General features: G+C 38.6%; 2 protein-coding genes across 2 annotated transcripts; both read right to left on the bottom strand.

Moving 5' to 3' along the window:
• Positions 1–1,384: 1,384 nt before the first annotated feature.
• On the bottom strand, positions 1,385–5,309 carry prrg4 (proline rich Gla (G-carboxyglutamic acid) 4 (transmembrane)). The gene is made up of 6 exons (XM_085268202.1): positions 4,687–5,309; positions 4,409–4,572; positions 4,288–4,315; positions 3,285–3,426; positions 2,687–2,857; positions 1,385–2,586 (listed from the first exon to the last, which is right to left on the bottom strand). The coding sequence occupies exons 1-6, from the start codon at positions 4,823–4,825 to the stop codon at positions 2,559–2,561; spliced, it is 672 nt and encodes a 223-aa protein (XP_085124328.1). The 5' UTR covers positions 4,826–5,309; the 3' UTR covers positions 1,385–2,558.
• Positions 5,310–8,870: 3,561 nt separating this feature from the next.
• eif3m (eukaryotic translation initiation factor 3, subunit M) lies at positions 8,871–13,931 on the bottom strand. The gene is made up of 11 exons (XM_085268179.1): positions 13,802–13,931; positions 13,024–13,156; positions 12,333–12,471; positions 12,112–12,235; positions 11,858–11,952; positions 11,623–11,706; positions 11,431–11,530; positions 10,885–10,966; positions 10,290–10,433; positions 9,563–9,623; positions 8,871–9,099 (listed from the first exon to the last, which is right to left on the bottom strand). The coding sequence occupies exons 1-11, from the start codon at positions 13,841–13,843 to the stop codon at positions 8,976–8,978; spliced, it is 1,128 nt and encodes a 375-aa protein (XP_085124305.1). The 5' UTR covers positions 13,844–13,931; the 3' UTR covers positions 8,871–8,975.
• Between the last annotated feature and the right edge of the window lie 42 nt (positions 13,932–13,973).

Here is a 13,973-nt window from a genome sequence, read left to right as displayed (position 1 = left end):
AAATAAAATAAAAGATAAAAAATAATGTAAAAAAAATATAACAGAAATGTAATTTTCAGCTGAATGTTTTGTCATACATTCGCAGGCGGTTTAGTTTTAATTTAAATCTATTTAACTTTTTTTTATACTGTCAAGCTAGGTTGATAATTCATTTGTTATATTGCATAAATTAACAAAGTACTTGAAATGCTAACCATTTGTTCCAGAAAACAGTTTTATATAAACAAAGGCACCCCTTCCCTCCCCCTTTTCCTTCCCCTTCCAAAGCTATAACATCAAAACATGTTACTGGTCATTTGCTATGTTGATCCTGGATGAACATTATTACGATGTTGCAGTCACAACACCAACATATAACACCAGCAATAACAGATACGTCTGATATCGCCTCATCAAGGTCAAGCTGCAGCTGTTCATGTCTGCATGTTTGTTTGGTGAGTGTGAGAGAGTGAAAAAGCTGTATTAACCTCTTTGACTGAACAATCTGCTCATGTATTAGAAACAGAACACATGTAAGGCGCTCCAAAATCGAAAACTGCTGTAAATCCTTCATTATTTGCCTTGGATGGCTGTCTAAATTACACTGGTAAGTCACTGAATGTGCAAAAATGAAGTAAAATAAGACATAACCAAATATTTTTTTATGTTAGTATCCTGTGCTATACTGAATACTAGCGTTTTGAAGCCATACTACAACAAATGTCCAAGGTGGGGAGTTTTGAATTATTTTTCTTTTTAAGTAACTAATGTTAGTGACAGGAATTAATCCTGTATGTCCCAAATCAGATCTGTGTAGATTCAGAGAGACTACACAGGGGCGATCGTGGCTCAAGAGTTGGGAGTTCGCTTTGTAATCGGAAGGTTGCCGGTTCGAGCCCCGGCTTGGACAGTCTCGGTCGTTGTGTCCTTGGGCAAGACACTTCACCCGTTGCCTACTGGTGGTAGTCAGAGGGCCCGGTGGCGCCAGTGTCTGGCAGCCTCGCCTCTGTCAGTGCGCCCCAGGGTGGCTGTGGCTACAATGTAGCTTGCCATCACCAGTGTGTGAATGGGTGGATGACTGGTTGTGTAAAAGCGCTTTGGGGTCCTTAGGGACTAGTAAAGCGCTATACAAATACAGGCCATTTACCATTACCCTGGGAACAGCATAAACAGTGTGCTGATAAAGGAAAGAAAGCCATATTGAGCAATAGATAATAAAATAAAAATGATACTGACGTATCCATCATTGTTCTTAATACTGATTTACACCCTAAATATATCCACTGAAACAGGAACACATAAAATAGCTCCTAACATCTACTGCAAGGCAACTTGGTATAACAGCCATGGGCTCCTGCAACTGCTGTTTTCATGTCACAAAGTCATACATAGACACACACACCAAAAGACAAGACCAAGTTAATTAAAATAGCAATTTTAATTAAAAAGGAATATAAAAGACTTCCATTTCAAATACTTCTGCATCAGATCAGCTTTAACATAGCTATATTAATAAATTCTCAAAATCTGTTTATACAAATTTTTTAATCTTTGAACCAGGAAGTCCCTTGAGATTAAAATCGGTTTTTTTTCTTCTTAAGGGAGACCTGGAAAAAAAGATTCTGAAATCCATTCAGAGGAAAAGGAGGCTCTGTGAAACCCCTCAGGCCTTGCAATAATTTACAGGGACACAATGAGTGTGAGATCCTTATCAAAACTGCAGTTAAGTAGCTGACGTCATTTCACTCAAATTAATTAAATGTTCTAGATAAATAGAAATATTTTGTGAAGCCTGTGCTTCCACATATCTGTATTGCATTAAAAAAATATTATCACAATGTAGATGAAAAAAAAACCAAAAACAAATTCACATTGGGAGAACAGTCATTAGTTCAAACATGCAGATGTTTTTTGACATATTGTAAAACAGCAAAAAGATCTGCCTATGTTTACAAAAACAATGAAAATATGCAGTGAATATTAAAGGTATGCTGGAAGACCAGTGCATTAAATACACAGGGAGTATTTGTAAAAGTATTTTTTTTCAGTTACGTCAACATTACCATCAGACAAGTACAAGCAGTATTGCAGGTTTTCCTTCTGAAGGAGCAACAGCTGTATGAAGCTGCATGACTACACAAATCCGTCCATCTCTGTTTTATTACAGTTGACACTGTATAATAAAACATCTTCATGATCTTGCGCTCAGTGTCACTATACATGCTGTGTACAAAGCAGCTCTTCCTTCATTTTCATCTTGATAAAGCAGCAAAGTGGATAAAATATTTTAGAAAGCTTATTCATCACAAGATTTCAGTTATATTACAAAGAAGAATCAAATGTTTGGAACTAGGAGATCAAGAAGGTGGAACAAGAAAAATATTTAAGAAAAAAAAATAAAGAAAAGACTATCCAAACAGACCAGGAAAAAAATAAATATAAAAGAGGAAAAAGGGAGGCTAATCGAGGAAAGTTAGTATTTTGTGATATTTGACAAATTGATACATCATAATTGCACAGTTTAGGTGTTAGCTGTTAATTGTCCTCTCACAGACGTGCACACGTGTTGCACTGAAAGCCTACTGCCGAGTACTCCCAGTTCGTGAGCTAAAAGAAAGAGAAAAGATATCTTTAAAAACAACAACAACAAAAAACCCAGCATAAAACTGCATCATGGACTGCAACAAAAGCACAAACATGCACGTACCCAGGATAAGGAGGAGGTGGGGCGTCATGCGGCCCATTTCTCGCGATTGCCTGTTCATAGGAAGGAAGCCCGGGTGGGTCATCGGAGGGAGGCACAGGGTGCAGGGAGACCTCCTCTAGCCTTCGCATTATTAGAGAAGCATTACTCCTCCTCTGGCGCACCCTAATGGAACTGTGAGGAGCATAGTGGTCATTCACTTGTGACGTACTTCAAGCTCAAAGTGCAAGTATCAAAGGTGAAAGTCATCTTTGTTCTTGTTATATAACCTACAGTTGGTGTAGCAAAAAGGGGTAACAGAAGAGCAGCACTATTTAAAACTCAATGAGTGCAAAGAAAAATACACATCCAGAGTACTTTGGACTCTTTCATAATCATGGTAAACTGAATGGGTTATTTCATTTATTTTTGGGTTATGAAAAATATTACAAGTTATTTCTATTTATTCTGCTTTCATCAGATTTGGGAAATGGACACATAATTTATGCATTGTTTTACTTTTTAGAAACAATGACTAAAGAAGAAAATAATTGGCAGAATAATGCTCATAAACAGGTGAAAAAGACATACTGGGACAGTGTCACAAATTCTTCTCACTCACCTTTCATGGCTTAAGTTACCCTTCCATCTGCGCTGACACAAAAACCATACAACGATGCCAAAGATAACAATGGCCACTCCACCAGCAATGAGTCCCACCAAAAGAGCTACCACATCAACACGTGAAGAGCGGCCACCCTTGTCTATGAATCATCACAAAGCACAGAGGAAGTGTCAAACTTGTTTCATAATGGCAGTGCAAGTTATTACCAAGTAGACAACCATCATTTCATTTACATCTGATATATCTGATAGGTGAATAATAAAGGGTAGGTGGCATAGTTAACGTACATCAATACAAAGCTTTTGAGCGATCACCGGTATCTTGTGATGAAGCATTTCTAATGAGCGGGATTGATCTTTTCCTTGCAACCATTATGACGACATGACGGGATCAATGAATGACTTGGTGAGTAGAAAAAAATATATACAACATTTGAGTTATATTTGAGTTATATATACACAAATATATATAACTCAAATGTCATAACTTCTTTGAGCAACAATCAACTGTTAGCCCAGCACCTAATATAGGTACTTTTGGCTGGGTTGCTACAGTGGATGAAGCTGTGTGTTAGATTTGGAGCAGATCTCAGACTGGATCCCCTCCCTGACATAATCGTTCCAACTATTCCAGCTTCAAACTGACATAAGGATCATACTCGCATGTGACCTCCTGAGGGTGTTTTTATCCCCTCCCGACCTCAAACAGGGAATCTTTTCCATGTGAGGCCTAGCACTAATTTCTCACTCATCTGTAAACTGAATACAAAAATAGTCTAAATTACTAATTGGATGGAAAGAGAACTGATGAATTGGAATTCAGTTTGACTGATTTAACGTATATAATCTGTACTTTCACATTTACCATGCATTCATTGGTGTGTGGTGAAACAGGTTTTACACAAACAACAACAACTACAGTCAAGTCATAGTTTCATCAACAAACTTCCTGGATGACACATTTTATATAAACTTGAAGTATTTCTTATTCCCCCTCTTACCTGCAGTGTATTCCTTCCAAAATCTTTCCTGAAAAAACAAACCAACAAACAAAAAGATTAATCAACATGGCAATCCCTCTCAATTGTTAATTATTGATTCCACCCATCAGCATCACTTAACTGTATCTGGGATGTTTTCAAACACCTCCCTTGCTTCTTCGTAATTACAGACTTCTTCAATACACTCCCTTTCCAAGTTTCCAGGTACGAACATTTCAAAGTCAAACCGGTTAAACAGCAGGTGGCGACCCAGGAAAGAATTTGCGTGCCCCTCATCTACAAACACTGGGCGGATCCAAAGAGATTATTTCCAGGAAAGCTACAATATCGGGATGTATACAGGGTAACACGAACTTTTAAGAATCAAATTCTTAAAATAAAGTATAATAAAAATCTTACCTTGGTTTTGTGATTCTTCATTTTCGGAAGGTAACTGCCCCACAAAGGCCAGATCTCCACAGGTGAAAAATTGAAAAAGAACAAACAGATGAAGCAACATTGCCATGAGCGCACCTGCGCACTGACAATCGCGCGACATTAACTAAGAGTACAGAAGGCAGATGATAACCAACAGCGACCCTGCTTCTGGAAAATACTGTGTGCGCACTTTAACGACAAATCACAATATTTCCGTCCTCTACATTATGCTACATAAAGACGAACAGAGCTCAGCGTCAACAAAACGAAACCAGTCCAAAGGAGCGTCAGGTGTTCCAGGCTCGGCGCGGATGAGATCAGTCAGGAAACGTTCGGTGATATTCACAAACACCGGCTGAGCTTGCCGAGTTCCTCCGGCGAAAGAAAAAATGACAGCATTATTTGAAGGATGAATTCGTCTGAAAGCAGATTAAGAAAGTTCCGGTTAAAAAAGGACTTGTTTACTCAAAATAGATGTGTCGTCAGCTACTCTCGCACTGCCTGCGCTGGCGAGCTATCTCTCACGTTTACCTGGGCAGACTCGACCAATCAATCACCTACCTGAACTGTATGACAAATATGTACAACAGTGAACGCTAGGTGGCAGCTGAAGCCGGGAAAGTTAACTTTACACAGCAAAGTATTGAAAAAGTTTTATATGACTCAGATAGGCTGTTACTCCACCCAATGAACAATGAAAAATAGTTTTCGGGACTTTTTTTTTCTTCTCCTAAGCATCAACTGGCTGTTGATATGCGTTGCAAACAAACAAACAAACAAAAAAAAAACATTATTTGATCGCTTAAAAAGAAAAAAAATGCGATTGTATCCAATTTCATTAAAATCATCCAAGTGGTAAGGCACCTCCGCCTTAAAAATACCAGTCATGGCTCTGCTGTTATATATCTTTACATGTGTCGTATGAGCAATAAACACACATAAATGCGTTTGTGCGGCACAATCTCATAAAGATAGCTATTAAACACATTTGTCATACTTCCTTCTCACTCACATCTTGGATTAAGGAGTTCTCTCACATAAACTCTGATTTACGGGGGTCATTTTACTTTGTGACCTTTAAAAGGGACAAACGTATAAACTTTGCCCAGACATCTGAACTGCTTGAGTCTCACATGTTTACAGTGCTGTATCTTCACGTTTAATGGTTAGGCACAAATTACTGCTGTAACACAATGCTATCTTTTTGGATCTGTGCATCAGATCTCTTTTAAAAGCACTAAACTCTGTCTCAAGAGATCTCTCAGTACTGGTGACTACACTACAACACTAAACACAGGGCTTGTGTGGGAAGTGTTGTGTAATGGAGTCTGGAGTCATTTTTACAAAGAAGAGGCATGCGGGTTACATCAAATTTTTGCCCTTTCGAGTGCAAATAATAGTTGCTATAGAAACCTTAGAGACAAAACAAATAGGACTACATGAAGCACCAACAAAGTAATGGGAGGACACATTTAAAGAAGAAATTTTGTTTTGCTTCATTTTGTTTTTGGCTGGTAAAGCACATCCTATAATAGTGTTTATGCTTCACACTCTCCCATGTAAATATCTGTCTCAGAGCCTCTGGGCCTCTTACTCTGTGTTTATGTAAAGCAGAGATAGGATACAACAGAACATTATCTTGCAGCCTACTGGATGGTGCTAATTGAACAGCAGTGAGATCCTCTGTGCTGTACTAGGCTACATCTCTGGATACTGTCAGAGTCCCCAGAGGAATGTCAATCCAAAGAAAAGGTATGAAGGAAAATTAGATATTCCAGACTTTAGCTAATGTGTTATCTCAAAGAGCAAAGTCAAAAACAAGCCCTAAAGGACTTAAAAAGTCATCACTGCTTTTGTTACATGTTGAAGATCAGGGTCTGGCTGCTGGGCTGGCTTTGGCACTCAGCTTTAGGAACTCAAATCAACTGATTGTAGCACAGATGCTCAGGAAGAAAAAAAGATGTTTATTTGATTTTTTTTAATATGTTTTTTTCTTTCTATTTACCTGGCACACAGATAACTGAAGAACCATTTTTAACGACATAATTGTAACGCAATTACTAAATTTAGTAAAGTAATGCTTTGCATTACTGCGATGCTGGGAAATGTAATGTGATGTTACTGTAATACACGTTATAGCCCACACTGGTAGAGACTGAACTTGAACTTGACTTTTTTGTTTCTTTTACAGTTAGTAGTTCAGTGGGTCACATGGGGTTAGGGCCTTTCCAAAACAGCACAAGCTTGTTTTCTGTGGTGGAACTTCTAACATTGCTTAAAAATTGTGGCAAGCAGCCCACGAGCTTCTGAAACCACACAAACTAAATAAGTGGATTTTGTAAGGGGAAAGGAAACCACCGTGTATATTTTAAACAGTGCATTTTTTTTTAACAAATGTGTTTTTGTTTGTTTGTTTTATTTTATTTGAAACTGATTTCCAATAGCAATAATATACACGTGATGGAATAAAAAGAACAATGACTAAAGGGCTAAAAGATAAATGGACTCTTATAAAGTGCTTTTCTATTCTTCTGAGCACTCTAAACAACTTTCCTCACTCACACAAGCACTTGTTCTTTCCACTTGAAGTGCTTTCTATCCAACATTCACACACATTCATGCTGGATGACTGGAGAGCAACTTGGGGTTAGTATCTTGGCCAAAGATATTTGGTATGCAGACCGGAGAAACCAGTGATCGAACCACTAACCTTCTGAATCGTAGATATGAGAGTAAACCGATATCGTTCATATTTTTTGTCCACCTCTGATAACCTTCGCTGTAATGTGCAAAAGAGGCCGATTTAGCAGCTTAGCTCCCAAATGCAATATGAAGTAATTTGCTTTTCTTTACTGAAATATTAAAAACTGCAAGTGGTCATGCTGCTTGCATACCAACTATGGTAAATAGCACTTACATCTAAGAATCTCAAGACAAGTGTGAAACTGTTACTTAAATCCAGTGAGATAAATTAGATACAGGAAGGGGAAAGGACCACTACCCAGAACAATAGAAGTACCTGAGAAGTAACTGCTCACTGAAAATGGAGTATATGCTGAAAGAATGTAAGATATAAGAATTTGCACACATTCTGTTATTTTATCTGCTCTGTGCTCCACCTTGCGGGTGGCTATATTTCGGAGAAGGTGTTTTGTGATTTACGCCCTATGATAAGAACGGGGGATGCTGCTCCCTGTGGGCAGCTGGACAGAAGTGAGCAGTGAGCCATAGCAGACCTCTGGTATGACAGGAAAAAAAACAGTGTACTATAGCAAGAAATGTATACATCTGTGCCCATTTAATCTTAGTAAAACATTTTCTTAGCAAGACTTAAAGAGCTAATTTTACAGAATTAGAGGCAGTCCAATACAAAAAGTAAACAGCTGTAGGTTTAACTGTCAAAGAAAAAGCACTGTAGATTAGGGGGTGGAGATTCCAGGGTGCAATGTCAGTACTCTGCACTTTGTCAGTTTGTGCTGATTAAACCATAGCCCCTCAGGGAGATAACAGACCCCTTTTACACCTAATGCCTGGGCAATATATCATTAGATTTCACACATCCCAATGCTCTGGAGTGGTGCCTGAAACAGATTATTGTGCTAAATGATGGCAGTTTACTTTATATCAATGGGCGAGGCCACAGTAATCTAACAGCAAAACTTATTTTTAAACTTCTCAGATGCTCTCACACAATGCATCATGCTGACCACAGCTGAACAGTATATCTACTAACCCAAAGGGCAGCTTCAGATTTGCACAGGCACTGAATCAACCAGTGCCGTAAGTGTTAATATTACAGTATTGTAGCTCTGACCTCAGCAGACGGGGTCATTCTAAGTTCACACTGCCATTGTCACTTCTCTTGTGTTCACACACAAGTGACCCTCCTCTTGAGAGCCATTTCTCACCCCAAGCCTCAGCTCATCTGGTTTACCGCCATGCTTACCTTTAACTAAAACCAGATGTTGAGACCCACTAGAGGATGAGCCCCAATTAAAGTCACTGTACAGCTTGGTTAGATAATGATATGGGGTAGTTGTTTAAAAAGATTCATTACTGCACATTTATTACCCATTAATGGCACTTTAATGTACATAAATTAAGTTTGGTTTGAGCATTAATAAAACAACAACAAAAAAAAGATTAAGACACGAAGAGCAACACAGTTGACTGTCGCTGTTCTTTTATTGGATGAATAAAAAACCGACCATTGCAGTCTGGGAATTTGGAAAGCACTAAGAACCAGTCTAAACAGTTGGGGTAAAGTGGGATTAAGCAGAAGGTGACAGGGCTTGCAGACTGGTCTTGACGGTTGCTAGATTGCCCTTCCAGGAGCTGAGGCTGTCGTACAGCTGCTGCCACTGCTGCTTGCCAAAGGTGCGGTGTGTGCTGTGGCTGAAGGGGTGGAGATAGAATTTTTTGTTTTAAAAATGACACAGGCCAAAGTCATACACAGAGCTCGATAAATGTGCTATGATAAGCTAATGACACTGCCATACAGACTTGTTTAAGACATGACTAAACACTCAAAAAGGAGGCAGGTTTGAATTTAAAAAACAAAAACAATTACATTTTCTGCAGCCTCCAGCATAACATAGATAAAAAAGCAACCCTAATCAAAGAAGATGAAAAAATAAAGCCTCACAAATGTGAGACCTTGAATATAAACCTGAAGTTTTGTAAATGAACAGAACTGCAGTTTTTTTAAAGTTGTTTCACTTCTACTTTTGAAACCAGTGAGAAGACAACCAAGGTGATCAGAAAGTCTTGTCTTTAATAAAAAAACAAAAAACAGAATAATATAACAACAGAATAATGACGCAATATGTTTAGAGAACAATGTATAATGATCACATACCTCACAACAACTTTTCGCTGTGTTTGGTCGATTTTGCAGTATACCATTTTGGTCCGAACAGCTAAAATGAAAAAGCAGGTAAGAGGTGATTAAAAGACAGCAAGAGTTCTGACATTACATCAACAGGTTTGTTGTCGAAAAAAATAAAATCAAGTGGTTGTTACAAAGAAAATGCTATTTAAGATTTCAAACCGACTTGATCCCAAATTGCTGTGACATAATACACCTGGAGGTAGGAATAACCTCACAAAAATGCAGCTGCAGTTGTATGGCAGGAAAAACCATTTGCTCTAAAGATTTAACACGTGACTGGTGGAAAACATAATAACCTTATAAAAGATTTAAATTTTATGTTTAAGTGGAAGGATTTTACACGGGGAAAGATTATTTTGTAACAAAGCAAAAACATGAACCTCATTTTTTCACCCAAATGAAATTATATTTTCAGTGACGGTTTTGATTGATAGATTGAAATCTGTCCAGTAGATTTATATAAAGCAGTGACGTAATGAGTACTGAAATTTTTTTTTGCTTATCTTATTTCTTTGCTGAATAATAAAATGCAAAATTGGGACTAAACCAGAAAAAAAATGCATTTTAATAGGCTACTCTGCTTACTGATGAACAAACAATGAACTGGTCTTGTATGATTCATTAGAATCGCTTCACATCATGTTCAATCACTTTCCTTTGGGAAAGAGAGGAACGTGGCAAGAATTGTTCATACCGTCAATGACAAAAGCCTCAACGTCATCGGCTCCAATCTGCAGTTCCTGCTGCATGGTGTCAAAGGAGATCTCCTTGAATTCCACCGCCATGCCCATGAATGTCAGCAGACGCATCTTGGCCATGTTTTGCTCATGAGACAGGCCTGGAAAGCAACGTGCAGGGATCATTAAGCACAAAACAGTCACAGTCAATTAGTCTTGACTCAGGGAGTTTCCCTGTGTTAATTGTTTCTAGATTTAGGAGACTGCAGTAAGGGAATCTACTCATTAACACAAACATCACTCCACAGGGTCTGTTTTGAGAGTCCATCCTACACAAGCTTTTAATTACACTTAAACCTTTAGTAGTGAGACGATAACAACGTGAACGCACTTTTCTGTAGTGCTGACACAGCACAAGATTGTGTGAGAAACACTAGCTCCTCAAAGCACAAACGATGCTCAGCTACATGTAAACTTTAAAAGAAAATCTCATCCGTGCATTTCTATTACATATAATTAATAATCTATACACTTTTTTTTTACCTTGTCTTCTGGTTTCTGTTTGCATTTCCATGTGTCATGTGTATAACAGCTCACATTATGGCTACTTACCAAGAGAATCAATGAAGTCTTTGTTATTCTGGTAAAATTTGACATATGCTGCCAATTTGGCGCTCACAAAGATGGTTAATAGCTGAAAAAGAAGAGGGAGAAGAGGGTCAAATGCCACTGTATGATGTACAATCAGCTTGATTGTTGTTTTGTTCACACAGGCTAAAAGTTGTTAGACTTATCTACGTCAGATTGCTGAAAACTGTAGACGCACCCTGAATAATTTTTTGTCATAGACTGAATGCACTCAAGTAGAAATGTTCTAGATTCCTCAAGTGAATCACTCAAACTTAATAACCAGTCTCATGTGTGACGTGGATTGTACTGTCATGACACAACATTATAAAAATAAATGCTTTATGTGCTTTGTGGAGTATGAAAGGCACTGAAAGGCAAATTGTGATGAGGGTTATTGGGGCAGATGTTTCCATTTATATACAAATATCCATCCATCCATATTCTTCTGCTTATCTGCAGCCGGGTCGTGGCGGAAGAAGCCTAATAAATAAATAATTATAAATGCTCTATGCAATCTCTAGCACTTACGTCATGGATGAGTTCCCCCTCCAAGAAGCGAACAGGTTTCAGGGTGAGCAGGTGGTCAAACAGGAAAGTGTTGGGATCTTTGAGAGCACGGACGATACATCTAAGAGACGGCAGACAGATGCGTTAATGTACTGCTGAGGAGGACAATGCTGAAGTGTAATCTCAAGCGTTCAACAAGTTCTACAAGCTTACCTGTGGGCATCAACGCGTGCTTGTGAAGCATTGTCTTCTGTGTAACTTCCAAGTAGCTCAACCATCACTTTTGCTGCAGCTTCGCTATAAAATAAATAATTATATTGTTGAAAATGCTTCTACTGAGATATTCTATGCAGAACATTTTCATACACTCTTATGTCTAAATTTTATCTTGTCCTTTTTCTTTTCTCTTGAAGTAATCCGTACACAAAGAAACCCTATGTGGATTTACCTTTTCTTGCAGTCAACAAGTGCTTCGTATACCAGCCTCAAAAGTGTGTGCTTCTTCTCTGTGTTCAGGTTCCAGTCAACAATCCACTTGCGCACCTGATTATGGGCACAAATACATATGATACATTAATTACAAAGGGCAAAAAGAAAATGCAGAAATATTGGTTTACTAGCTCAGTAAACCAAGGCACTGCATTATAACACCAGCAGTGTTTTTGGCCAGTCATACGGATTAATCACCATGAACGTATATACCTGATCAAGTTCAGTGGGGATGAAGGATATGGCGTTACAGGTGGCGGCCACTTTGATGAGGCTGCAGAAGACTGTGTACCTCACGGGAGTGTTCTCATCCATGCCATGGAACAAGTTACTCAGCCTGTGACACCAGAAAGTAAAAGAGATTACATATTTGCAAATAAATAAGCAACCTCTTATTTTGAAAGTTTTCAGGGAAAGGACTCGATGGGACTAACAGCTGCATTCTGAGGGAGGGTCTCTCTCCTTCACGGAACTTCACAAGCTTCTCACATAGGCTTTCAATGAGAGCCTCCTGCTTGTCTGTCTCCAGGATCAACAGCAGAGACACGATGCTGTTCATCACGCTCTCAACATCTGTGGAGAGAGAGAGGGGGCCATGAGCATTAAGACACTGTTGCGCAATTTTAGGGCATTAATTGTCAAACAAACATTTAACAAGACAGCAAATTTAACCAGACAAGTTAACTTAACCCTCTGCATCCCACAACAAACATGGACAGGACACACCTGGACGGGAGGTGTGTTTCCACTACTGTTTATGTACAAAAGTGTTTTTATAGACAAAGTATATGAAGTGGCTCTAATGTTGTCAGACTCTGACACTCAGCAAATGAACACTCATGCAATGTGAGAATGTAATCAAACTGTTTATCAGAGTGTGACTTTTAAGACACTCGAGCCTAAAATTATGTTGTAACCAGATGGTGTTGTTATACCCAGCTTGTTGTCCCCAAGATGGGATGGTCTGACAACAAGGAACTCTGATAATATCCTGAAAGAAATTACACGTTTTATGCATGTTCTTGTGCATTCGAGTCCTGCCTTCAGTTCAGGAGGTGAAGCCTGAGGTAAGGATGAAGAGGATGAACTAATCAAAAAGGAGCAGCAATTTTCTTCATCGCCTACCTTTATCATCGTCTCTAAGGCAGACATCGCACGCCTCGATGATCTGAGCCAGATCTACATGAAGACCGCCTTCAGCGTTCTCCTCTGAGATTTCAGCTCCTTTAGATTTAATATAGGATCTCAGCTCTGAAGCCTGCAGTACAAAATACATTTATATTAAAAACAATACATAAAATACACAGTAAATACAGAGCATTTCAACATTTAAGAGAACGAAAAGTGGCAAATTACGTGCTCGCATCAGAGTGGACATTATATTTAAGAAAAAGGTATGGACGACTTTATTTATCTATACTCTTACATCTCTTTTTTTGTGGCTGACTAAAATATGGACTGTAGATATATAGTGGACAGAAACAAGCAACTGTTTGAGTGAAGGTATTATCCTTTCTATATCCAGTCTATTGAATCGTGTGTGTAGAATTTTTACGCCTTTGTTTGTTTAGATGTGCGGCAAAACAGCTAGCAACATTAGCTATTATTAAACCCCAAAAGAAACTTACGACACGCTAAACCCCAACCACGATGATCTTAAAAATATACCTATTAAATTACCTACAAGAAAATGTGGATGACAGGATATTTAACATATTTGCTTAAAATGTTTTACCACGCATATCCTAACAATAAGCGTGCAGATATCAGCTGCTACGACCGACAGTTAGCATTTTAGCTAGCGAGCATGCTAAGTTTTTTGATTGGGTATCATTTAGCGACTCATCCGCGACAATATAACGCTTATATCTACTCCACGAGTTATTGTAAACGTAGATTGTACCTGATCTTCTTCCGTTATGTCGATAAATGCTGGTACGCTCATTTTCTTGTGATTTTGTGAGCCTAGATGATGAAATCCACGCTCGCACCACTACAGAGCTCTGACCGGAAAAGAACAAGGAGACTGTGCCGGCGACAAAATTCTTCTTCCGGGTCATGTTTTGTTAAAGCCA

The sequence above is a fragment of the Mchenga conophoros genome, linkage group LG1 (genome assembly GCF_057382185.1).
Source record: "Mchenga conophoros isolate Kocher_MC1m ecotype Shallow Benthic linkage group LG1, M_conophoros_male_GT1.1, whole genome shotgun sequence".
Lineage (NCBI taxonomy): Eukaryota > Metazoa > Chordata > Actinopteri > Cichliformes > Cichlidae > Mchenga > Mchenga conophoros.
The sequence above is the reverse complement of the archived record's forward strand: the minus strand, read 5'-3'. Positions and strand labels throughout refer to the sequence as shown.